The 26,630-nt window shown below is 58.3% G+C and overlaps 1 protein-coding gene across 8 annotated transcripts in view; it reads right to left on the minus strand.

The window, feature by feature from the left end:
• Nucleotides 1-26,630, minus strand: part of GRAMD4 (GRAM domain containing 4) — a 102,338-nt gene that overhangs the window by 13,831 nt on the left and 61,877 nt on the right. For all 8 annotated transcript variants that reach the window (XR_004052717.1, XM_030915136.1, XM_030915135.1 and 5 more), the window contains 10 exons: nt 11,715-11,835; nt 8,569-8,630; nt 6,858-6,990; nt 6,172-6,197; nt 5,918-6,009; nt 4,326-4,417; nt 3,182-3,230; nt 1,849-1,920; nt 1,208-1,251; nt 1,032-1,141 (listed from right to left, as the gene is read on the minus strand). Coding sequence is in view for 7 of the 8 variants with exons in the window: in XM_030915136.1 (XP_030770996.1) it covers nt 1,032-1,141; nt 1,208-1,251; nt 1,849-1,920; nt 3,182-3,230; nt 4,326-4,417; nt 5,918-6,009; nt 6,172-6,197; nt 6,858-6,990; nt 8,569-8,630; nt 11,715-11,835 (801 nt within the window). In the remaining variant the exon portion in view is untranslated. The remainder of the gene's footprint in view (nt 1-1,031; nt 1,142-1,207; nt 1,252-1,848; nt 1,921-3,181; nt 3,231-4,325; nt 4,418-5,917; nt 6,010-6,171; nt 6,198-6,857; nt 6,991-8,568; nt 8,631-11,714; nt 11,836-26,630) is intronic.

Here is a 26,630-nt window from a genome sequence, read left to right on the forward strand (position 1 = left end):
GGAAGGGAAGGGAAGGGAAGGGAAGGGAAAGGAAGGGAAGGGAGACCAGGCACAGTGTCTCACGCCTATAATCCCAGCACTTTGGGAGGCCGAGGTGGGCAGATCGCCTGAGGTCAGGAGTTCAAGACCAGCCTGGCCAATAAGGTGAAACCCCGTTTCTACTAAAAATACAAAAAAAATTAGCTGGGTGTGGTGGCAGGCGCCTATAGTCCCAGCTACTTGGGAGGCTGAGGCAGGAGAATCACTTGAACCCAGGAGGCAGAGGTTGCAGTGAGCCAAGATCGTGCCACTGCACTCCAGCCTGGGCAACAGAGCGACACTCTGTCTCAAAAAAAAAAAAAAAAGAAAAGAAAAGAAAAGAAAAAAAAAGAGAAACAGAAAGAGAAAAGAGGGAAGCAAGAAAAAAAAAAAGAGAAAGGAGGGAAGAAAGCACACTGGGCAGCAGTGGACGGGTGCCTCCCGGGGTGAGGAGGGGCCGCCACACCCCACCCACCTCCCGGCATAGCCTGGTCCTCGCCACCAGCTGCCCTCCTTCCCCACAGCCAGCTCTGCAGATGAGTGTTTTAGTGGATGAGATGAGTGTTTTGGTGGATGTGACCCTTGGCTTCATGTGATGTTACCAAACTCATCAGCTACAACCAACCTCCCCGCACATCAAACCAGGCTCTCAGCCTCCCCGACTGTCACCCCTGAGCCCACAGGCGCCCCCCAGAGATGTGTCCTGTCCAGGGCAACTCCCTGACACCCCCAGGGCCTGCTATCCTGGGTCTTGGGTCTTCCAACTCCTCCCACTTGGCAGGAGACACGGGGGCCTTGGAATCGCAGAGTTTCTTGATTTAAGAAACAATCACCGTGTCCCTCGATCTCGGATGGGCTTCACTTCTCCCAAATTGAAACGTTTGTGACAAAAAGCAGAGGAAGGATCACCAGGTGAGTTTAACAGTTCTTGCAGACACCTGGCAGACACTGGTGGCACACAGACACTTGTGTCCCCCCTCCTGAAGCTACAGGCCACAGGTACATCTCCTTACCCACGGTGAGCCCCACCAGGCGGTAAGGGAAGAAGCAGGAGGCCAGGAAGGCAGCCCAGAGCGCCACATACAGCTTCTGTGTGATCTCCGGCTGGACCCACATGAACAAGCTGGAAGGAGAGGGGAGGCTCAGGCCGGGCGGGCGCTGCCGGGCCGGGGTGGGGGGCGGGACTTACTTCTTGATCTTCTCCAGGATGTCAGCCATCTTGCCGAAAAGGTTCTGCGTGAAGGAGAAACAGCGATTACAGCAGCCACCGTGCCTGGGCTGTCAGTCACACTGCGACGCCAGGAGGGCCTCCAGGTTGGGCAGCCCTGAGGTCACCCAGAGCCCTGTGGTCCTGCCCAGCTGCTCCGAGGCCGGGGAAGGCGCAGCTCTGGTCTAGGGCAGAGGTGACCATGCTCACAGCAACAGCAGACCCAGGCCTGAATCCTTCCCAGGGGCACTCAACCCTGGCCAGGGACTCCCCTAGGGGGATGGAGGGGGGCTCCACCTAGACCCTGGCCCACCATCTGCAGAGGCTGAATCAGGAGGCCCCTTCCCCACCCACCAGAGCTGCTGTAATGACCAACCAAGGGCAGGGTGACTACAGGTCAGCTGACAGCAGGCAAACCGGGCCTGCAGTGTCACGCACAGCCCTCCCTGGGCAGCAGCTGAGGCCGGCAGAGACACACCCCTGGCCAGCATAGGCACATCCCTGGCCAGCACAGAGACACCCCTGGCTGGTGCAGAGACACCCCTGGACGGTGCAGAGACACCCCTGGCTGGCGCCCATGGCCAACACAGACACACACCCCTGGCTGGTGCCCGTGGCAGTACCTGGGCTTTCTGAGCAACATCCAGCACCAGCTGGAACTTCTCAGACACAGTCAGGTCTTCCTTTGGAGGTTCCTTCAGTCAAAGGGGAAAGAGAATTTTCCACTGAAATTTAACAGTTCAGAAAAACTACTGACAAAACAGTGTGGAGCCCTCCCAGCCCCAGGGACTCTGCTGTCCCCACACAGCCAGAGGGGATGGGACATCCCTTAGGGACCCGGCACCAGGAGGACACCCCTCTGGGCTGATGGTGACATCTCACCCTGTGCCCCTCACTCTGGGCGCACAACAGGAGTGGGGCAGAGCTGCCCCTGCAATGGCTGAGCAGAGGCTCTGCCTCACAGTTCACCTTCACAGCTGTCCTCCCTCACTTACAGGCAGGGAAACTGAGGCCCAGCCAATGGGAGCCCTGGTCCCGCTTGTCTCCCATTCATTAAGAGCCTCCTAAGGTTTCCCGGGTCCCAGTGCTGGGCGAGCAACAGCCCGCCTCCTCCAGGCACTTCTCCTGACCCCTGCTGCTCCATGTAAGAAACAGGCACTGAGATATCCAACTAGGCCCATGGAGGCGCCGAGGCCTCCCTTCTGCCCATGCCCAGTGGTCTTGCCCCATGGGCCGAGGTCTCCCTCTAGAGCAAACTTCTGTAAAGGCCAGGTAGTAAATACTTTTGGCTTCCAGGGCCATGTGGTCTGTCGGCTACTCGACCGTCGTGCAGAAGCAGCCGCAGCAGTGTGTAAATGAATGGGTGTGTCTATGGCCAATAAAACTTTATTTACAAAGTTAGGCAGTGGGCCAGAGGTGGGTGTTTTGTTGTCGTTGTTTTGTTTTGTTGAGACAGAGCCTTGCTCTGTCGCCCAGGCAGGAGTGCAGTGGCGGGATCTCGGCTCGCTGCAAGCTCCGAGAGGCAGCCTCTTGCATCTCAGATGGGAACAGGTCCGCTTGTCCAGCCCACTGTTCACCGCCCTACCTGGGGAGGTTGTGGGGGCTACAGCAGCCCCTCAATGTCCCCCACCCCTGCCACATCACATCCTAGCTGGGAAGCCTCAGCTGGGACAGGCCAGGGCCAGGCAGTCTGCTTCTTGCACAGCCAAGCCTGGCCTAGCAAGTGGGGCCGGGCATGCACCCTCCCAGGGCTTGGGGCTAGGGAGGGGCTGGCGTCCTCCTCCCCTCCTCTTTGGGGTTGGCCTCCTCCTCCCCTCCTCTTCAGGGCCAGGGCAGGGCTCCCGGGGGATGATCACATGGCCTCATCCAGAGGCTTCCCCGGGAGGTGCCCACAGGCTGAGAGGCCTGGTGTGATGGAGACGGTCGGAGGAGACTGTGCGCCCTCCAGGGACTTACCATGGGCTCAGACACTTCCGGCACGATGCTCCACTGTATCCGCCAGCCCCTGGTGAACAAAAAACACACACACCTTTATGACAGTGCCACCTGAGTCAGGGGATGGCATCGAATCGCCAGCCCTACACGCCCAGCTGGACTTGGAGGGGGCCCTTCTTTGTCTTTCTAGGTCCTTCTTTGCTGCCTAATGGAGAGAAAAGGGCCCCCAGAAGCCCCTGCTGTAAGAGCAGACAACTCCTATCAGCCTCACCAACCCCTGCCTTAGGGCCCTTCTGGGCAGAGGGGACATATTTAATAGTGGCCAGAGGTGTCGGGAAGGGCGGCCCTTCAACATCCACCAGCCAAAGGGGTCCCGCCCCAATGCTGAGTGCCAATGACACCTTCCAGAGTATTTAAGCGATTTCTACAAAAAACGTTTTCAAATGAGCCAACTGGGGCAGGCACAGAGAACCATCTGGAAACACTGCTGCATAAAAGTGCAAACGTTTGAATGGCCAAGTCAAAGAACGGAATCGCAGCTGCTCCCTCAGCCCCAGCACAAGGCTGAAGTTCACTCCTGGGGGTAACCGTAGGCTAAGAAGGAACCAGGAGTGCCAGGACTAGGGGTCTGCCCCAGGGCGTGGGCTTCCCAGAGCCCCCTTCAGCCTCCACAGGGAGGGAGTGCTCAGAGGGGGTAGAAGGAGTGATGTGAGGGCCCTGACTCAGGCTGGGGCTAACGTGTCGGTCACACGGGCGGGCTGCCTGCAGGCGACTGTTTAACTCATTCCCAGTCCAGCTCCTCCCCAGCAGGCTCATCTCCAACAGGCAGGAACCTTCTGGGCTGTGGAGCCTTGCTTGCTTCGCCCACCCACCCACTGAGGTTGCGAAGGCGTCCCCTGCAATGCTCAGGTAGGTGCAGGAACGGCTTTGGCTCTGCTGACCGCCCACGGAAAGAGGTGCTGGGGGATTTGGGAACTTCCCACCACCATCTCTAGCAAACCAGGGAGCCACCCTGTCTGGGGGTCTCTCTAGCCTGTCAGGGGCCACCCCTGAAACGTCAGTGCATGACATACCCAGCTGGGGTCACGGTTGTGTGAGACGCAGGGAGACAGCACAGCCACACACGTAGTGGGATAAAGCGGCCACGACAAACCAGCTCACCTACCTGGCGATGAGGTAATTGAGGGATAACCTCAGAATTGCTAGAAATAAGAACAGCGGGATGGCCCAGCCATGCCACACGGCATTCATGTACACCTGCGGGTGAGAGATGGGACGTCAGACCTCCTGACGGCTTGGATCAGGACAAGCCCCATCCCTCCCACCTCCCGCAACCAGGCGGCCCCAGTGGGGAGACCAGACCACCCCCCCGGCTCTCCAGACACTCAGGGACGAGGGCACGTCTGATGGGGAAGCCGGAGGAAGGGCTGCTTCCCTAGTTTAAGAGCTGCCAGCGGAAGCGAGGAGCCACCCAGGGAGAAGCGTGTCCTGGGGACAGAAGAGGGTGGCTGATTCCACACGGGGATCCCGCTCGCCCCGATGTGGCTCCCACGCTCCAGACTTGGGGCATCACCAGGACTCAGCCTGGCTGGGCAAGGCGGCCAAGCACTGCTGAGGGCGAGCCAGGTGCATGCCCAGGGCCACCTTCATGCCAGGCACTATCTGTACCCAGTACAGAGCCCGGAACAAAGAGCAGATGTGCAGACAGGGCAAAGGACGGAGGTGAGGCCTGGAAGGCAGGTCCAAAGCTTGGGCTCATCTCTTAGTGACAACAGACACGGCACAGGGGTGTGTGGGACCCCGGGCAGCAAAGGCCTCCCGTCGCAAAGTATTTGTGAGGGGTGGCAGGAGAAGAGGCCTTCCAGGGCCAGGGTGGAGCCAGTGGCCCCAGCATCCAGCCTTCATCTGTGAGTGTACAAAGTGCCCATGTCCCAGGTGGGCGGTAAGTGCCTGGGGCAGGCACAGGGCCATGGACTTCAGGGACTTTCCCAGAGAGCCTGCCCCAGGCTGAGGCCATCTGGGGACCTCTCCCAAGGGGCCCGCTCGGCAGCGCAGTGCTGCCTTCGGGAGCCCTGGACAGTGCCAGGCTGTGGAGGCCTCCTCTCTGGCCTGGAGGCCCCAGCAAGCGGGTGGGCTGCCTGCATATCCTCCTTGTGCTGGAGGCACAGCCTCCACCCCGGGTCAGGGGCATCCCCCGGAGGACCAAGTACTGAGACACAGGTGGCAAGTCTCTGCAGGGCAGGCGGCAGCCGCTGCAGGGCAGTTCCAGGCAGGGTGGCTGGGCCCCTTTCCCCAAGACCCCGGCAATGAGGGCCCCGGCGTCCTCCAATCCCTCAGGACTCATGGCTCACAGGGGACGGGGCTGGGCCCCTTGCGCTGCTGTGCCCTTGTGAGGTGCCCCTGGCCCCAGCAACAAGTACTCTGGACCTCAGCAGTGTGGCCACTGCACCGCATGGTGAGTGCCAAGAGGCCTTTCCCGAGGGCACCCTGGGGCACGAGGCTGCACCACAGCCTTGTCCAGGGAGCTGTGCAGGCTAGTCCCGGGCCACGCCCATCGTCTTTGATCCTTGAAGCCACCCCCTGGCTGGCGCCGGCATCACTGAACCCACTTTACAGAAGGAGAAATGAGCATGTCCCTGGGGCCCGAAGAAGTGCCACCTGGGGGCTATCTCCCACCCCAGAAGGTGCCTGATCACGTGATGAATGCTGGCACGCACGTCCCACCCACCCTGCTCGGCCACTGGAGGACCCACTCACGGTGAAGGCGATGGCAGACGTGTAGACGGAGTACCAGTCGGATAAGGCAGAGAGGTTCTTCACAAAGTTAGTGACAGGCTTGGCACCACGCTCTGGGGACAGAGCAGACCGCAGTGGTCAGCACTGTGGGCAGGAGGCCCCTTAACCGCATCTCCCTGGAGAGTCAGTTTGGCTCAGAATCCCAGAGTCCCCACTGCCATGGGCCCCACCCACACTGGGCACCGTGGGTGCCACACAGAGCCGCGGGTACTCACTGAGCCGTCTCATATTCTCAGTTAACCTAAGAGAGAAGGGGAGAGATGGGAGCCCAGGGTTAACGCATCCACCGGCTCTGCAGTCCCCACTGCCCAGTTCCGCTGGCTCTGCAGGGGCCAAGGAGGGCATCTCAACAGCCTGGGGCCCCTTGAGTGCACAGAACGGCCCTGCACAGTGGCTCAGCACAGCAGGGGGCACCGGGATGGCCCTCAGTGCCACTCCCCAAGTTAGGAAGGTGGGGGCGACTCGCCAACAAAATCATCCCCTCGTCTCCTGCCTGTATCCCCAGAACAGAAGTCCTCAAGGGCAGGGCCTTCGCTGGCCTCGCTCCGTCGGGATCCCCAGGGCCCATGGCAGCGCCTGACGGGGAGCCAAGGTTTACTGAAAGGACTCAAGAGCCAAGGAAGGCCCCAGGCAGTGGGCTGAGCCCCCCGAGTGCCCATATAACTGTCACAAGTGACAGCTGAGAGCAGAGTGGGCGCACGCAGCTCTGCTGCCCGAGCGGGCCTCGAGAGCCCCTGCCAGGCGTGGCCTCCAGAAGACGGGACACAGTGGAGCCTCCAGCTGCTCTGCCTCACGGACAGCTTCGGCCCATGGTGATAAAGGCTGGCCCACCCGCTGAAGCCTCAGCCCAGGGACTGGGGCCCCTAATGCACAGGCAGCCCCAGGCTCGGCGAACCCCTACCTGCGGGCGCTCAGGGGTTCCTCCGTCTCTACGGTGTTCTCCTCGGGCTGGAACCGGAAGTCCTCCACGTACTCCCCGAACCGCTCGTAGAACCACTTCTGCAGGCGCGAGGACAGCCCCTGGCTCCGGCGCTCTGCAGGGGGCAGGGGCCTGGTGAGGGCACGGCAGGGCTGCACAGCCTGTTCTGGGGTCGGTCCTGGGATCTCAGGGCAGGCAGGGGCCTCACTGCAAGGGCGCGGCCAGCAGGGGCACAAGGAATGCTCGGGGGTGGGGCAGGGAAATGAAGGGGCCCTGTACAAGGGACTCTGAAGGGCTCAGTCCTCTGAAGACACAAGTGCAAACCAACCGGCACAGAGCAGAGCTGCCCCGGCCATGAAGACCTCAGTGCGGGCTCTCTCTGCTTTCCATGCCCTGTCCCCAGCTCTCTGCCTGCCCCGGGCTCTCATCAGAGGGAAGCCCGTCCATCCAGGCTGCTCGGCCCACCTCAGCGGTCTGCATCAAACCCCCTTTCTACCTCCAGGTTGTCAGAAAGTAGCTGGAGGGGTCACTGCCCCAGCCCTGCCTATCCTGGGCATCAGCCAATGGATGGCAAGGCAGGAGGCTGTTCTGGGCTGGGGGTGCCCGGCGAGCGCAGCCAGCCCAGGGTGAGCGCATGGTGATGTTGTGCTGATGACCAGCACTGTTTGCAAAAAGCTAAGACCTCTAAAAAGCAGCCTCCATCGTGGAAAACCAGAAGAATCCCTCGGAACAGGGGTTCAGGGGTACAGGCCAGTCCCTCCCTTCAGAAGGCCAGTGAGGAGCCACCTGCAGTGGGTGTTGCCTTGCCACAGTTTTGGGCCCTGGGACCAGAGGGCCTGTGGTCACCATATCCGGGGGCTGCGGGCTCAGGGCAGAGGTTCAAGAGCCACAGGCCAAGGGGGCTGAGGTCTGTGCACCCCAAGGCCACCCAGGCAGGGAGGATGCAGAAGCTACGGCTTCTTCCAACCCCCACTGCAGCCTGGCAGAGATTTTAAGGGGAGGGTCCAGGCGAGATCAGCACACTCGTCCCAGCCGTCAGCGAACCGGCCCAGCTGTATTCCCGTGGACTTTATTTATGGACTGAAATTTCAGGTTTACATAATGTTCTCATGTGACGAAATGAAACCATTTAAATCTGTGAAGACAGGCGGGGGCTGGAGTTTGCTGACCCCCAGGTACAGGGAACTGTGCCAGCTGCCTGCAGGGTGTGGGGCAAGATAAAGAACAGGCACTGAGGGATGGAGGACGAGGAGCGAGAAAAAAGGGCACGTGGCCCCTCACTCCCCACTCGCAGCCAACCATGGCCCCACTGCCCACTTGGTCCCCTTCGGGGAGGCACCAGGGCAGCAGCAGTGACCAGTGCGGCTCTCACATCACTGTTCCGTGGGGCAAGGCTGAAACAGAGAACGAGCGTATTCCCCGAAGAACACATAATCACGCTTTAGTTGAGTGACTAGAAATTTGCCATGATGACTATGGTGACTCACCACTTGGCCTCAGAGACACTAACCCAGTTCTGACAGGAGGAGATTCCCGGATGCCAGCAGGTGCCTGGGCATAGAACCAGCACCTGCCTGCCCGCCCGCCCGCCTGCTAGGGGTACCTGCTCCATTGTTAACCTGGGCCTGCAGAACCATCAGGTGACGCGCACGCACCTGCCCGCCCGCCTGTCCACCTGCCCACCAGGGTGTACCTGCTCCATTGCTGGCCTGGGCCTGCCCTTTTGGGGGCTGCTGAGCCGTCTGCTCCTCGGTTCTTAAAAAGCAGGGGGAGAAGAGACAAGAGGTCTGTTAGTTCCAAACTCCATGCCAAGTCAGGCATCCCCCACGGTTCTCGCGGCCATGTACTGCACAGGAGGGCTCAGGGACAGCGGGACTCTCTGCGGAATCCCCACCGCTCAAATGCTGGTTCCGAGCGTACACAGGCAAGCGCAGAGCTGCCTTCCTAACAGGCACACGTTCTGTTTTTAAACAACCAAACAATGGTTCTCACCACTCTTTCCTATTCATTTTAGCACACTTGTTTCTTTCTTCATCATTAAGCTCAGAATACTCTCCTATCACCAACCTGCCTGCTAATGAAAAGATACTGGTCGACACACATGTAATTATCAGGTACCATGCTAGGCAACAGGCTGGGTGCCGCCTGTCAGCAGCCTGTGCCCAGCTCCCAGCTCAGCCTACTCCAGCGACCTGCCTGGTCTGGGCAGAGTCACTAGACGGCCACTAGGGTCTGCTTCCGTCCCACACCCAGCCCCTGAAGCCAAGGCCCATGAGCAGGTGCAGCACAGAACGGGGTCAAGTGCTGTGTGGTCGCCCCTAACCTTCCTAACTCGGGCTCTTGGGGAGCGGGAGTGGGGAGGGAGGAAGCTGGGGGAGGAGTAAACCCTGAGAAGAGAACAGAGGGCGGAGCACAGGGCAGGGCCAGGTAAGCGGCAGGCAGGAAGCAGACGGCGAGGTTTTCAGTGGGCTTTGGACCCACAATGGAGAGAACCTCTGCCCACCAACAAGTAGCCTTAAACCAAGGTGACTTTCTGAGAATTTTCTTAAAAACCAATATAGAGGTTTGCATAAACAGAATTGCTGTGCTTTAACCCTGCAGTTTCAGAGGGTGTGGTGTGTGTGTTTGTGCAGTGTGTGCGCACATGTGTCTGTGTGTTTGTCGTGTGCCCTCACACACCTACCCACCCTGGACAGACCACAGCCACCCAGACCCACCCCAGATCTGTACCAGGATGACAAGGAAAGAGGAGGTCACTCTGGGACTGCTCTTCCTTCACCCCTCCTCCTCCAGGCTTCCAGAAGGTTCCTAAGCACCGCCCCCATGTAAAGCAGGGGAGGGCCCTTAATGCTCTCAGGACCTTCAGCTTCCACTTCCTGGGTCACAGCCTGGATGTTCCCTTACTGCCCGCTCCCCACCCATTCCCAAGGCAGAGACTGTGTGAGATGGGGCTCCCTGAGTCCTCACAGCGGACCCAGGCTGTGCACACCGGCCACCAAGGGGCTTTGGTAAAAGAGGAGGACCAGATCCCAGAGTGGGGCTGGCGGGGGTGAGAGGACAGGAAACAGAACACAGGGAGCAGGGCCACAGGGACAGCCTCAGGCCACCTTAGCCACCTGGGAGAAGCAGCGTCCCGTGGGGGGGATGGCACTGTGGCCAAATGCCTAGGGACCGCACCTGGCCCTGGGACCCCTCAGCGTGGCAGGTCAGGTCTCTGTCGCACCTCTACATAATTAAATGTAATTTAAGCTTTGGGCTTCTGTGGATTTTCACAGCAGGTTCAGCATCAGGTAAAGCGCCTGCTGAGGCCCATGCACCCATTTCTGGCCAGGGCGGAATAGGAAAGTGAGGCCTCTCCCTCCCCCACACTAGCTGGATGCCCCCACGTGAGCCCCCCAGGGCACTCCACAAGGTCATGGTGACCTGCAGAAGGCAGGCAAGGAAGAAGTGGGAGCCAGCCCAGCAGACCCCCCGGCTTCCCACACACTAAACCTGAGGATGCTGAAGGGAGCCGCTTCCTCAGGGCTGGCTAAGCAGCGACACGTGGAGGCCTCACAATGACACACGGCCCCTGGAGGGCCCGGAGCGGGCAGTCCGTGCTCAGCTGGGGTGTCCCAGAGACGCCATGTGCATCCCTAACTGGTGAGAGCCACCCATGTGGGTCATGGGGGCCATGGACAAAGGTGTGGCCAGTGGTGGTGGGAAGCTGGAGGAGGGGGCTGTGGGGGAGGCTGAGATGGGAGACCCGGTGGGAGGCTGAGTGGGAAAGCTAAGGGGGAGGCTGAGTGAGTGGAGGCTGGAGGGAGGCTGAAAGTGGAGGCTGGGTAGCACCTGAGTGGGGAGGCTGAGCAAGTGGAGTCTGAGGAGCAAGGCTAAAGATGATGCTGGAAGGGAGGCTGAGCGGAAACAGGGTGGAGACCGAGGGGGGAGGCTGAGGGAGTGGAGGCTGAGAGGGAGGCCGAAGCAGGAGGCTGCTGGAGTGGAGGCTGAGCGGGAGGCCTGGGAGCCAGAGGTGAGGCCTGAGCTCCTTGGCCTCATCCACCAGGCACCAGTTTGAACGTGTGCAGGACACAGAGCCTCGTGGTGTTAGTGAGACAGGAGGGGACTGGCTTTGTAACTTGCGCTGGGGTCCTGAATGACCTGTTTCCTGCTGGCGGCACTGTGAGGCACAGGGCAGGGTGAGGGAGGAGGCTGTGATCACTCAGGGCCCCGCATGGGACCCACAGCCAAGAGCAAAGACGTCAGCTGCAGACACGCCCTCTAGGAGCCAGGGCGGCACTGGCACCCAGGACATGATCCTGCCGGGATGGGGGCGGGGGCCACAGGGCACCCTGAGGGGCTGCAGTGCGGCTGGGGCAGATAGGGCGGATGGGAACACACACAGGCAGTGCTGGGAGGGCAGGTCCTGGGAAGATCCTAAGAGGCCGGGCCGGCCCTCAGGATGGGGCACTGGGTGGACGCACAGAACGGGGTCACCTGCAGGCCACGATCAGGGCCACATGGTGGCTCTGGGGCTCTGCAGGTCCCATCCCAAGCCTCTCTTCAGTCGGCCTGGCCCCAGGCCTGAGGGCTGGCAGGAACACCTGCGCCAAGATCTCCCTTTTCCAGACTGCCAGAGGCACAGGAAGATGCCACGTTCCCAGGACCACGGCTCATGCAGGCATAGGCAGGACCTGTACCTGGGCAGTCGGAGCCGGGCCCACCCTCACCCTCAGGCCTCTCCAGGGCCAAGAACGATGCAGCCAAGACGCTATGGGTGCAGCAGAGGCCGGCGGGGCAGGTGGGGTGGGGGGTTGGGGCAGCCGCACACAGGCCAGGGCCCCGAGGAAGGCAGTGTACCTGGCCTTCAGCACCTCCTGCACCTTCTGCTCCAGCTCCATCCGCCGCTGCCGCTCCCGGTCCAGCTCCTGCCGCAGCATCTCCGCGTTGGTTTCTTCTCGCAGCTTCCGGAGCTCTTCCTCTGTGGGAAGAGAACGGCCAGGTGACCATCGCTCATGTCCCCGTGGCCCTCTGACTGTGGGATGCTGGGGCAGGGGTGCCTGACTCAGAAACAGCAGAAAGGTCTCTGTTCCATAAGCAGACCCGAGCACCTGACCTTCCTCCAGGGTACAGGGTGCTCACACAGCGGGACACACATGGTCCCCATCCGGTCCCTCCTCCTGGGCAGGAGCTATTAAGGGGGCTCCTCTTGCATGACTAGGGCCAGAATGAAGCAGGGATGTGAATTTCTTCACTATGTTCATAACAGTGCAACACAGAACACAAAAGTCACTTCACCGAGCACCGCCACGCTGAGGACACCTGCGGAGAGGACACTGACCGCACCCGGCCAGCCCACCACACCCACCCAGTGCCTCCACGCGCTGGGCGAGGTTCTGGGACGCATCGGTGGCAGAGCAAAGGCCCTGGGCCAGCAGGGACAGCCCACAGCTCAAGCTGGCCAGGGGGCCTCAGAAGAGCACAGGGCAGGCTGGACACAGGGCTGCTCTGGGAAAGCCTCGGGAGAACGTGAGGTCTGAGCTAAGACCTGGAGGGAACACAGTAAGGCCACAGACTCTGGGAAAGAGCATCCAGGCAGAGGGAGGAGGCGGGGTCAGAGACTGGAAGACCGAGGATGGAAGGGGCCAGGAGCCAGAGAGGGCAGGCAGCCTCTGGGAGTCAGGACACTTCCACCAATTGAAGATAGGGGACAGGGGACTCGGCCTCTCTCACACTTCCCCTGCCCCATCCCTGCCTCCTCCTCCTCAAACCAACAGTGCTGGGTCACCTAAGGGCAAGCCTGAGGCCCTCGCTTCTCCCCCACTGCCCTCCCAGGGCCTGGCACAGGCTCCACGCATGAAAGAAGAGAGCAATAGACCAATGAGAGCAGAGAGCCGGCACCTGTGGACACCCCCAGGTCCTTAGTCCTTCCCAGAGGCCTGGGCCACTGACTGGACCCTGCCCAGATGCTCCCCTCCCCAGCCCACCCACCCTCCTCTGTGTGGTGTCCCCTGCCCAGCCCAACCCTGTCCCCTTGACAGGCTCAGGCAAGGTCACGGGTAAGCCCAGGTGGAACAACGCTGGTTGACGGGGCAGCAGTGGCTTGCAGAACCCAGCTGAGGGTCACCTAAGTGCTGTCTGTACCCAGAAGGCTGCCCTGGCTGTGGCCTATGGTGGCTGAGGGTCCAGATTGGTCAGCCTTGACTTCAACTGCACAGATCACACCAACCATGGGGTGGACACGCTGAGACCTTATAAAATGGCAGCGGCAGCAGGAGAAGAGCATTTGCTGGAGTCCCACAAGATATTCCGGAGACAAAGGAACGTGGCCAGTGAATTCACCCAGGTTCGTGGGCAGGGCCAGCAGCCAGACCCCACCAGTGTGAGGCAGGAACCCTTGGGGGTCTGGCCAGCAGTCAAGGTTTGAAAGCAGGTTTCCAAGCCTGGAAGCTTCTTTCTGGGTAGGGTGGGGAGATGTTCAGAGTGACCCCAGTAGCTTCCTTTCCTGTCCTAGATAGCTCACCACATGACTTGGGGCCACAGGGCCATACCTAAGACTCTAACATTGAGGCCAAGGGCAGTAAGACAGCCTCAGGCCCCAGTCCCAGGCCAATGTCCAGGAGTAGCCATGCAGAAACAGCAGGGGGCGGTGCCCAGGCAGGCAGCAGCTGCAGATGGACTGGGGTCAGTAAACCCAGAAGCCAAAGGTCAGCACACCTTCCTGCCCGGCAGCCACAGGCTCATGGTACCCAAGAGGGAAGAGACAGGCGCCAGCATCTCATCAGCTCCACCCCCACTGGGGATGCTGGTGGCTCGGTGGACGCTGTTACTAACCAGTGAGACAGTATTCGGATTTGCCAAGGGCCAGGATCCATTTGTTCACTGTGGGTGTCTGGAGCTCTGCCTCGCTCCCCTGCCTTCTGGGATCGGCTCTTCTCCAAGCATGGTTTCAGGGTCCTTCAGCATCCTGGACTCCCGAGAGCCCCCCACCAGGGCAGCCGAGCTGGCCTGGAGAAGACCCTCCCCGTGGAAGGTGGGGTGGGGGGCACTGGGCCTGTCCCTGCCGGCTGCCTGGTCTCATCAGGCTGGTTCGCTTCAGAGCTCACCCTCCCCGCCCTGCCTCCGTTCTGTGGAGAAGCGTCTGGCCCTGGCACAGCTACTTTTCTCCGCGGACAGAGGTCCCCAACCCACTGACATGGCCAGGTTCCACCACCTGGCAGAGCATTAGCTGAAGCCGGTGCCTCCCCAGGGCTCGGGACAGGCTGCAAGGTACCAAGTGTCCAGTCCGGGGGCTGAGCAAAGGCAGGGTCAGAATGGAGGCAGGTGGCCTCTGCCCAGGGCCTTGGGAGGCTTCCGGGTCACAATCAGGGGCAGGGTCCAGCCCGGCCTGAGGTTCCAGTTCAGAGCAGCAGGAAGGAGGCGGCAGGAGCAGCAGGCCCTGACCCGGGGCTGTGAGGGGCACGTCTCCAGGGCTGAGGGAGCTGTACCCAAGCCCTCCCTGGGCGGCCGGCTGGAACAGCAGGCCCTGACCCGGGGCTGTGAGGGGCATGTCTCCAGGGCTGAGGGAGCTGTACCCAAGCCCTCCCTGGGCAGCCGGCAGGAGCAGCAGGCCCTGACCCGGGGCTGTGAGGGGCACGTCTCCAGGGCTGAGGGAGCTGTACCCAAGCCCTCCCTGGGCGGCCAGCTGGCTCCTTTACAGCAGAGGGGAGCAGTGCCAGCCACACTCAGGCGGGAGCCCTTCACCCCCACACGTCTGGGGTTCTTTCTTCCAAGATCCCAGATCCATCCGCTCTGCTGGTCTCTCAGCTGCCCCAGCCCCATCCCCAAGTTCTTAACTGGCCTCCCAGCTCCTCGCACACCCTCCCATCTGGCTCCAAGCTGAGGTCCGAGGCTGCTTTTAAAGCACAAGCCAGAACTTGTTGCTTTCCCGCTTAGAACTCACCGGGCTGGCAACGAATCCAACTTCCCAGCTTGAAGCTCCCTCCCGAGGCCCCCACCCACCCACTCCCAGCCTCAGCGCCCTCCACACCACCCCTCATCTTTGCTTTTTGGGCTCAAGCCACAGAGACTTGCTTTTAGGTCCCCAAATGTCCAGAAAATATTCAGATTTACCCAGGGTAGGGCCTGCCCCAGGACCTTTGCATGTGCTGGCCCTGGTCCCGAGGAAGCTTCTCTTCCACCCTCCGGGGTAAGGTGTCCCTCAGCCTCAGTCCTGACCCCAGTACCACTTCCCCAGGGGAATTCCCCAATAGCCCCCCCATCTAGTGTAGCCTTCTGTCATTTTCCTTCACGGGTCCTGCTCTTTCCTCTTGGGGACAACGTGAGTCCCACTCTGGGTGCTAGGTGGGGATTCCCAGAGATGACACACAACCTCCTGGTAACGTGCAACGTTTCCAGCCCTCCATTACTTGTAGGCCTCCTGACTTGTGCCCAACGCACTCCACAGATTCTGGAGAAGGGACCACCGCGGTGTCACCATCTGTTCCAGCCCCAAGACCCAGCCTAGCCCAAGGAGAAGCCAGCAAGATGTGGGGAAGGGAGAGTGGCTGGGAGGGGATCTTGGCCGGTTCTCACATAGCGTGTCTAGCAGGGAGGGCAGATGTGCTGACCAGCAGGCCGTGCACAGAGTGGAGGCAGCCGGGGACTTAGGCATTTGGGGTCACAGCCCTAACGTGGTGATGAGTCCACAAACCCCACCCCCTGCAGGGACCTCCACCCAGTCCCTTGCCAACCTTGCAAGGGGCTTGCCAGCCCTCCGCCCTCCCGGCACCACTTGAGGGCCAGCTCTTGCACGCTTTCGTCAGAAATACTCAGGTAATCGTTACATGCCGGATTCTGCCACAGCGCCGGGACACCACCATGAACAGAGGGGACACCACCCTGCCCTGAGAGGGTGGCCTGGGTGGGTCCCCAAGAGCAGCATGGAGCAGGTGAACCCACGGCGTGGGCCCGCCTGGCCCTGGAGCCCTTGGTGGGCAGGTCCATGCCCCGAGGCAAGAGGAGCCTGGGGACCCTTCCTCCGAGAGGGTCACATGCCCACCGACAGCCAGGAGAGCCTGGGCATCTCAGCCCACCTGAGATGGACGCTGCCCTCCCACCCCACCCCCAGCCACCTCCAAGGGATCCAATTCTCAGCCTCCTGGCCCCTCTTCTGATGTGCCTAGCATACAGTAGGGGCTTAATCAAGTCTCATTGGATGAGCAAAGGAAAGAACTGAGTGCCCCATCAGCCGGTGTTTCTCCCCAAAGGGAGCGTCCGCCTGGCTCAGTCCCGAATTCGGAGCCAGCTGCGGAGGGTTCAGCGACAGCCACGGGGCGTTTTCATCTCGTGCCTCTGTCTTCATGTTGTGGCAGTGACTCTTACCGCGTGGGAACACAGAGGTGAGACAAGTCACACTGGGCAGTCTTGCTCCCAGCGGGGCTCTTGGGTGGAGCAGGCCAAGGTAGGAAGGCTCGGATACTTTCCCGGGTTAACTCCTAGCACCCACACGTCGCCTCCTCTGATCTTGGCCCTGTCAAGGTCAAGGCAGCCCATATGTCTCTCCACCCATAGGTCAGCCCCTCCCTGCACGGGTAACAGGAAACCACATTTTCCTAAATGGGGCTCCCCTCTACACCCCTTTCCGGAATCACTAAGCTGTGAAAGGGTAGCAGCCAGCCAGGTTCCACCACGCGGCAGAGCACTGGCCAAAGGTAGCCAGTCCCAGCCCAGGGATGGATGTGGATGGATGCGGACACGGGTCCCTCCTGGAGCCTGGGATGCAGCGTCGTGCCTGCCTGTGTGAAAAGGCACACTCACAAGCCTGGGTTCAGAGGTCAAAGGGGCCTCAGGCAGCCGCCCCTCTTTCCACCCTGGACCTCCTGGGGTCAGGCTCTCTGAAGAGCACAAACAAATGTGAATGCCAGAGCCCTGCCATCCACGCTGCTCAGAGCCCAGAGGACGCCTGGCTCCCAGGTCGGCCAGCGGCACGGTCCCCTCAGCCTGGCAGACAGGGCTCCTCGGACAGCCTGTCCCAGCTTCCGGAAGAGCCACGAGGCTTCCCACCTTTGCCCAGTGTCATTCCTGACAGTACAAAGACAGCTAAGTAAACAAAACCGGCCAGAGCATCTGACCGTTGATCTCCTATCTCCGAGTACACGGCTCCCTGCAAGGCCAAGCTGCTGTCTCTCCAGAGACTGAAATGATGATCACACGCCCCACGACTCCATCTCACAGGCCGGCCTCCCGCCCAGGAGCGACACATTCAGGTCAATTGCAGTGTGCCGAGCACAGCTGTATCTTTCCACAGGACAAAAGCGATGCAAATTCCCCATCATCAATTTTTCTTTCTCTTCCCCGAGTAAGAAAAGAAACAGGAGGGCCAATTTCCTGCCCAGAGCAAACGACTGAGCTGGTATTCACGTGGCAGACTCCTCTCGTCCAGCCCCGGCCCCCATCCAGGCCCCGAAAACCTGTGGCTGCTGCCAAGGCTCTGGGTTCCCTCGGCTTCCGGAGTCGGCCTCCTCAAGCTGCTCACAGACACCAAGGACGCCGGGCTGCCCCACCCACAGGCCTCCCTGCCCCGCAGGTCAGGGCTGAGGTGTCCTGCAGGGTAGGGGTGGGAGCAAGGCCACACACAGGGCAGGCCACGGAGCCCCTTGGTGACCTTTGCATTTGTGTCCATGGCTCGCCACCAACACAGCGGCTTAAAACAACACAAATGTATTCTCTTATAGTTCTGGAGTCAGAAGTCCAACCTGGGTCTCCCTGGGCTGAGGTCACGACGTGGGCAGGGCTATTCCTTCTGGAGGCTCCTGGTAGGGGGAGACCCATTTCCTGCCCTTCCAGCTTCCTGAGGCCCCGGTGCTCCTTGGCTGGTGGCCCCCAGGGAGCAATGACATCAGTGTGACCTCTGACCCTACTCTCACACGGCCTCCTCTGACCTTCCTGCCGCCTCCTTCTCAGAACCTCTGTGGTGACTGTGCCCCCCCGGATAATCCAGAACCATCTCCACCAAAGGTCTGCAACTCAATAGTCCAGAACCATCTCTGCCAAAGGTCTGCAACTCGTCCACATCTACAAAGTCCCTTCTGCCAGGGGAGACCACATTCATAGGCTGGGGGGACATGGTCACTCTGTGGGGCCATGATTGTGCCAACCATCCTCTCCCTTGAGATGATCATGTCAGGTAAAGGAACCAAGTGCCTCGGCAGGCTGAGCGAATCCTCATCCCTCCACCCGGCCCGGCGTGGACTTTCCTGCCCCTGGTAGTCCTTGGGTCTCAAAACCACTGGAAGCCCTCCTTTGGTGGGTCCAGGAGCCCTCCAGGAGTACGGGGTCCCTGGTGGCCCCAGCTCTATCTCTCTCCTTCCCACTTCCAGCTGTGCCCCCAAAGGCACCTGAAGCAGGATTCCCCGGTGCCACCACCGAGACGGCCCCACCAGAAAACCGCACACTGAGCCTCTCTAAAGCTCCACAGTGAACCGCAGGGATGGAGGGGATGTTCCAGAGTCACCCATGCGGCCCAGAAATGCACGACCTGCCACAGCGCATCCTAATGGCAGCACCGGGCACCTTCTCTCCCAAGACCCCCTGCACTTGTCTCAGGCACAGACATGTGCAAGACATGTGTGAGTGTCCAGGCGGCAGCCATACACGCCACACAGGGATGGGAGGCTGCCCGGGTGCACCCGGATGCATGTGATATCACACCTGCCGGGGCCAAGTCACAGGTGGAGACCCGGGGGTAGGAGCCGTGGCCCGCGACATCAGACCAGAAAGTCACGGCCCTGCAGGAGCAGAGGAGCTACCACATCAGAGGCCACGGCTTGTGCGGATCCCGTGGCACTGTTTCCAGCCCAGTGAGCTGTGCCTCTTCCAGGGTCGAGTGCCGGCCGAAATGGGCTGAGTGCACAACGGACCTGGTCACAGCAGCCACCGAATGGCAAGGAACCCAGTGGGAGGCCAGGGACCCAAAATGCCTGGCCAAGGAGTGAGTTGGACCCCTAGAACCTAAGTCCCAAGGGAGCACCTGAAACGAGCAATCTGTGCCTGCCTCGTGAGTTCTCATCCAGGGGTCTGCTCCCCCAATGCCCAGGAAGGCACGTTGGCCGTCTCACTGTCAGGAAAGAAAGTGAGGCAGCCCAAGTGCATGGCACATGAGGAAACCAGCATGGCTACCCAGTGGGCCAGGGCCTGCTCCCACTCCAACCTATCACAAGAACCATTGGGCAGCAAAATATGTCGGGGTGGAGGGGAAGATGGAAGGAGGCCCAGGGGACACTCTGTGTGCCTACAAGGACCCTCAGACCCACAGGCGTCTTGCAGTCGGGGGTCAAGCTCTAGCACAAGGTTTAGAGATGCTCACGAGGAAGAGTGGCTCTGGTCCTGCAGGCAGCCCCACCCACTCCAGATAGCACCAGCCACCACTCTCCAAGGAATGAAGCAGATCAGGCACAGACTAGGAGCCCCCGGGACAGGACAAGAGCCTGGCGTGGCAACACATTGCACATACAAATCACCCCACAGAGGCTAAAGGAAGCCCCGGGACAGCCAGGCTGGTTGTGCACCCACCCACTCCAGCCTTCACACCTCCCCAGCGTCTGGGAGAAGGGCAGGGATGACCACCTCACCGGTCACTCCGGGGCACCCCCCACAACGTTCTCTGATGAGTGAACAGCCACCCTGATTTGAGGGGAGGCAAAGGAGATGCGTCGGCTCAGGCCTACGCACGCCCAGACGGTGAGGCCGAGGCCCGGCCTCCACCCAGCCTCGACGCCCAGCCCACAGGGAAGTTACTGGGAGGAAGAAAAGCAGCTCTGCGGCTATTTTTAAACCTGTAAAAGTAGATCTCTCAGGCAGGAGTCCTCTTGGCACACGACTGATTCAACAGGCCTTGCCTCACCCAAAAATAAAAATCAAGTGATAATCTTTAAATAAAACTCCTTCCCACCAGACCAGGGGCGCGAACTCAGGATCCACCCAAAAAGCTGCTCCTGGCCAGGCAGAGGCCTGTACCCCCAGAGGCCCGCACCCCCAGAGGCCTGCACCCCTAGAGGCCCGCACCCCCAGAGGCCTGCACCCCCAGAGGTCCCACCTGGCCACCTCCCCTGGACTTTCACCTGAACTCTCCCAGCCCAATTCAGCCCTCCCGCCATCACCGCAGGATCTTTCTAAAAGACAGGCATTCCCTCCATCGAATTACCCAGCTGCAAGTCACACTGCGGAGTCCAGAATACAGCTTCAGCTACAGTCGCCACACAGGCAGCCCCTTCAACCCCTTCCTCCCGTGGCCCTACCTGCTCAGGGAAAACAGAAAATTCCAAGAAATGCCTTGCTTTTATGGTCAAGTTTTGCCTGCATTTTCTCCCTAACATTTATTTATTGCGGTGTCATTTACTGCTATGTGCAGAGGTAATGTTTACTGAACAATCAACTGTCAACACCGTCTTGGTCAGTACCTAGGAAGAAGCAACCTTCCAAGCACATCACACCCTAATGTCGTAGGCTGCTACGCGCAGAGCTGGCCGACCACCGCTTTAGGTACATTTCAGGACACCAATGCAGGATCTAGGGTGGACAAATAATGCACTGACATTTTTACCATGTCAACTAAGAAGAACCAGGATCCCAGCCAGGGTTTTCACCTGGAGAGCTGGTTTTCAGAAACCGATGCCTAGCTCTCCCTGTGAGAGGCACGTGGCATCTGACAGCCTGTGGGCTGGACTCTGGGGCTCCGGCCCAGCACAGAGCCAGGAGAGGCGTGTGCTTGACAGCACGTGCCATCCCTCGCCCCCGCAACCTCCCTTTCCAACCAAGCACTTGGCACCCAGCAGCCAAGCCCTCCGGGCCCCCAGTCCCTTCCCACAGCAACAGGCTCTCTGCCAAGCACCTGCTCCCTGCTGAGTGTGGGCTAGGGGCAATCAGGGACACTCCCCAACTCCACTTCCAGCTGGTGACTCTAGGCCCCAAGGCACTAGGAAGCAAAGGTGGCACAGATAAAACCGTGCCTGGGACCAAACACCAGACAGAATGGGAGGAAGGAGGTACATCCGGAGCTCTGGGAGGTGGCCAGTGAGGCCTTAAAGTATGTGCAAAAGGGCATGCCTAGCGGAGGAAACAGCGTATTAGTTAATTTGTCTACCTATCCATCCATCCATCCATGCATCCATCTACTCATCTGTCTGCTCATTCACCCATCCATCCATTCATCCATCATTTACCCACCCATTACCTAATCTACCCATTTGTTTGCCTTCTCATTGATGCATCCATCCATCCAATCACCCATCCATCCACCCACATGTCCATCCATCCACATATCCACTCACCCACCCATCTAACCATCCCTTCTCCCATTCACCCACCCATATATCTATCTACTCACCCATCCATCCATTCATCCATCCATCCACTTACCCATTCATCCATCTATCCACTCACTTGTCTGTTCATCCACCCATCCATCCATCCATCCACGATTTATCCACCCATTTACCTCATCTACCTATTTGTTTGCCTACTCACTGATCCATCCATCCATCCACTCACCCATCCATCCATCTACATGTCCACTCTTCCATCCATTCATCCATCCACCCATCCATCTATCCAGCAATGCATCCATCCACCCATCCACCCACCTGTCTACCCATCTACCTATCCACTCACCCACAGCCATCCATCCATCCATATGTACATACACGCAGATGTGGGCTGAGCATCCAATAGCTGTCAGGCTCTGGGCTCAAGCCTTTGGAAGTCACAGATAAGGCAGCAGCTACCTTTACTCCCTCCCACATGAGTCTAGGTGGTAGATGAATGTGACAAATAAGGGTCTCCTTACAGAGCTGGGACACTAGGACACACCAGGTGCTGCACCAGTACTCTGCATGTGCCACTAGAGAGCCTGTCTCTGCTATGCAGCCTCATCTACAGATGAGGTGCAGAGGACGGGAAGGCTTGCTGGCCTGGGGAGTGTCTCACCCACTGCACACAGGACCTCGGCTGTGAGGCCAGGGAGCTGGGATGTGTTCATCAGGGCAGGATGCAGTTGACTAGAGAGGTCACAGAGGTGGGCAGTGGTTCCTGACTTAACACTTCCCATGGAATTCAACACAGGCATCATCCAAAACACCTGTCAGATGACGATGCTGAACCCAGGACCTGCAGCCATCGCAAAACACACAGGCAGGCGTGTTCAGGCTCCCTCTCTGACTTCACCCCAGCCCCTGGGGGCAGCAGGGAGGAGGCCCCCCGCTGGCAGGATCAGGGGTTTCTCCTCTGAGGTGTGAGCTCCAGGGACGGGGCCGGGAACTCAGTGTGGCGGGTCAGCTCACCCCGTACTCAAAGATCTGTCCTGGGCAACGAAGGATCCCAGGGCCGAACATCCACAATGTGTAATTAAAAAGCAGGCGGGTGTTCATGGGGCAATGCAAGTGATGGAGAAACACGGATTGGGGGCCAACTTCGTTTTTTCCTAGGGAAATTCCATATAATACAGACACGTCGCTGTCTCAGTGCCACCTGTCTTCATCTTCTGCCTGTCTGCTCCCTTCTGTAGGTCTGGGTCAGCCGCTCACAGTCATCACTTATTAAACAGGTCACTCTAGAGCAGACCAGACCAACCGGGTGTCTGGCCCTGGAAGTCTGATACGGTGTGGCTGTGTCCCCACCCAAATCTCATCTTGAATTCCCGCATATTGTGGGGGGGACCCGGTGGGAGGTAATTAAAACACAGGGGCAGGTCTCTCCTGTGCTGTTCTTGTGATCGTGAAGGAGTCTCATGAGATCTGACGGTTTTATAAGGAGGAGTTTCCCTGCACAAGCTCTCTCTTTGTCTGCTGCCATCCGGGTAAGATGTGACTTGCTCCTCCTTGCCTTTCACCATGATTGTGAGGCCTCCCCAGCCATGTGGAACTGTAAGTCCATGAAACCTCTTTTGTTTGTAAAGTGCCCAGTCTCAGGTATGTCTTTATCAGCAGCGTGAAAACAGACTAATGCAGAGTTTATCTTTTCACCACTGGAGAAACCGTAAAAGCGGAGTTTAAAAGGCCTGAGTCAAGAACCACACCCACAGGCCCAGGTCCGAAGAGGCAAGTCCAGAGACTTCGAGTCAACCCCACACCTAAGCCTGTCTCCATCTGCCTTCAAAAGGACACCCTCACCAGCAGGCAGCTGGCAGCTCCCCAGACCCCTCTGCTTGCAGAAGACTTCAATGGTAAGGAAGGTGTTCCTCACTCTGAATCACCCAGGACAGCCACCTAGAAACTTCCCTTCTCCTCCAGGACCCCTCCATTAAAGCTATGCATTCAGAGGAAGCCCTGCAGGCCTCAGGAAGCAGATGGCTGGCCCCTCCTGCCAGCTTCTTCGAGAAGACCTCCCATGGCCTAAGGGCCGGCCACCCTGATCCCTGTATGTGACAGCAGGAAAGGGAGCTTCCAGGAGCATCAGGGGCTCAGGAGGAAAAGGCACCTTCTCCCCAAGTCCCACTCTTGGGGAACCACTGCCACTGCCTGTCTGAGTGCATCTGTCAGGAATCCACCCGTGTCTGGCGCTATGAGGGTACCCATGCCCAGAGATGGGGCGTGGTAGCCTAGGGGAGCACCCTCCAGCTCAGCCAGGAGGCATCTGCAGCCCTCCCCAGCAACACAGGAAGAAGAAAGGCAGTCACGAGGCCCCCCACACAGTCTAGCAACCGGCAAGCCTCCAGGAGGAGGAGCTCCCTGGCCCCGCGGGTCCTCAGAAGCACGTCCCCCCCAAAATCCAAATTCCGCATCACATTGCCCTTGGGTAGAGGCTGTGTGTGCACCTTACAGCCCTGGGGAATCTCACCTCCCAGAGCCTGCGCGCGGCAGGTGACAAGTGACCAACAGATGCACACGCGTGCACGGCAACCGCTGCTCAAAAAGCACTAGCAACCGAAATGCATTTGGGGCTACATAAAAATGCATGATGCTTTTAATTTATTTATGTGCTTCTTTAACAAATTTAGGCTCCTGCCTTCAGCCATGAGCCAAAATCCATTTCAACTTCACAGTCTTCATCCTGTGTCATTTTCTTGAAGGAAAATGTACTCTTCAGGATGTAATCATCAGAGAAGGCTGCGGCATACTTGGGCCATTTCCTCTCCTCCGTGAGGAATAATACCCTGCTTTCTGAGAGAAGGTACTAATGGAGTGGAATTTTAACACTGACCACTTAGCTGTTTTACAGGTGGGGGAGCTGAGGCCCCAAACGGGTAAATGTTCACAGCCACCTGCTAACCAGTGCCTGAGTCAAGAACTAGAATTGGGTCCTGACTCCTAACACAGCTCTCTACGCCAGCACTCCCTCCTACAGGTCAGGAGAGGCAGGGATAGCCACAGCAGCACACAGATGTTGGCTTAGTGACAACCAAAATACGCCTGTGGGTCCCCAGATTACATAATGTCCTTTCTTACATTCTATATCCTTCTGGGGACTAAGATGGGTGTGAGAATGGGACAGGGCACAGGTTCTGCTGGGCAAACTCCAACTAATCTGCAATTAATCCCTCCATTCACCAAGCTCCCACTATACCCAAGACATCATGCTTGGGGTATAAAAACAAGCTCATCCCGTATCCTCCAGGTGCAGACAGCCCGCTAAGAACTACCTGCAACTACTAACATCCTGTACTCCTGGAGACAGTACAGCTGTCCATCAACAGGGAATAAGCAAGGCCAGGAACAGTGGCTCACACCTGTAATAAACTTTGAGAGGCTGAGGCGGATGGATGGCTTGAGTCCAGGAGTTCAAGATCAGCCTGGGCAACATGGTGAAGCCCCGTCTCCACACACATACACACAAAAAGCCAGGTGCGGTGGCATGTGCCTACAGTCCTTGCTACTCAGAAGGCTGAGGTGGGAGGATTGCTTGAGCCTGGGAGGACGAGGCTGCAGTGAGCCAGGATAGTGCTACTGCACTCCAGCCTGAGTGACAGAATGAGCCTGTCTCAAAAATAAAACAAAGTAAAAAAAAAAAAAAAAAAAAAAAAAAAACAGGGAACAAGTAGACAAGTGGATGAAGCCACGCCACAGTCACACTGTGGACATAAATGTAACCCGGAACAGGGACAGGTGTAACCTGGAACAGGGACAGGTAGAACACAGAGCAGGGACAGGTGTAACCCGAGACAGGGACAGGTGTAACATGGGACAGGTGTAACCCAGAAAAGGGATGCGTGTAACCCAGGACAGGGACAAGTGTAACCCAGGACAGGGACAAGTGTGACCCAGAACCAGACCACGTGTAACCCGGGATAGGGACAGGTGTAACATGGGACAGGTGTAACCCAGAAAAGGGATGGGTATAACATGGAACAGGGACAGATGTAACATGGAACAGGGACAGGTGCGACTGGGGACAGGGACAGGTATAACACGGAACAGGTGTGACTGGGGACAGGGACAGGTGTAACTGGGGACAGGGGCAGGTGTAACATGGAACAGGGACAGGTGTAACCTGGAACAGGGACAGGTGTAACATGGAACAGGGGCAGGTGTAACCTGGAACAGGAGCAGGTGTAACACGGAACAGGGACAGGTGTAACACGGAACAGGGGCAGGTGTAACCTGGAACAGGGACAAGTGTAACCCGGAACAGGGACAGATGTAACATGGAACAGAAACAGGTGTAACCTGGAACAGGGGCAGGTCCAGAACAGGGACAGATATAACATGGAACAGGGACAGCTGTAACACGGAACAGGGGCAGGTGTAACCTGGAACAGGGATTATCTCTGTGTACCATTTTGGAGTGACCTACAGGATATAATGTGAGTGTGCAGAAAGTGTGAGCACCCTAACACTTATCTAAGCAGGAAGGTAAGAATCAATATAGATGCTCATGCTTATAAAAAATTTCAGTTGGAAGAATACAGTGTAAAATTAGAAGGAAACTGGTTATCTACGAAGAAAGGAAATGGGGGCGGGGTGCAAGAAGAGAAACTCGACTTCTCTGAATATACCTTGACTTTGGAACCATGGAAACGATTTTAGATAGCTGTACGAATAAATTTAATTTAAAAAAGAATTCTCTACATCATGCATCATGGGACAAAATGGCATCATGTACCCGCCGATGTGACATAAGGACACACCATCATGTCTGTGGCACCCGGACACAATCGCATGAACTGAGTCTCTTCATGAGGAAACAGGGCCAACCCAAATTGAGGACAGCCTGCAAAATAACTGACCTGTTCTCTTCAAAAATGTCAATATCAGGAAACAAAGAAAGAACTGCTCCAGGTGAAAGGAGACAAAAGAGGCATGAAACTATCGCAACTCAGAACTGTCTTTTGCTACAAAGGACATTACTAGACAATAGTGAGGTAGGAATAAGATCTCAGCCAGATAATAGCATTGTATCAGTGTTAATTTCGTGATTTTGATAACTGACCTGCAGAGTGAGACTCCGTCTCAAAAAAAAAAAAAAAGTCCGATGAGGTTAAACAGGCACTTAGGAGTCCTAGATGTGAATTCCCATAGAATTATCTGTATGAAATCCTAAGGCCCATGCCCTGTCCACTGAGAAGGTCCAGACAACAGGTCACCAGCGGCCATCAATGCCCTAGGATCCCCATGGAGTGTGTCAACATCTGCTGCCACCAAAAGGAACCAGGGCTTTATTTCAGAAATGGTCAATTCCAGGACTGGTGATGAGCCTGGGGTATCTGGTCACACCAAAAAGCAAGGAATCACTCAGACAACTGAGTTGTGTCAAAAGGACTCTCAGAAGCCAACTGAAAGAGGCCCAGAAGCAGAACCATTTGAG

Source organism: Rhinopithecus roxellana, chromosome 13 (genome assembly GCF_007565055.1).
Source record: "Rhinopithecus roxellana isolate Shanxi Qingling chromosome 13, ASM756505v1, whole genome shotgun sequence".
NCBI lineage: Eukaryota > Metazoa > Chordata > Mammalia > Primates > Cercopithecidae > Rhinopithecus > Rhinopithecus roxellana.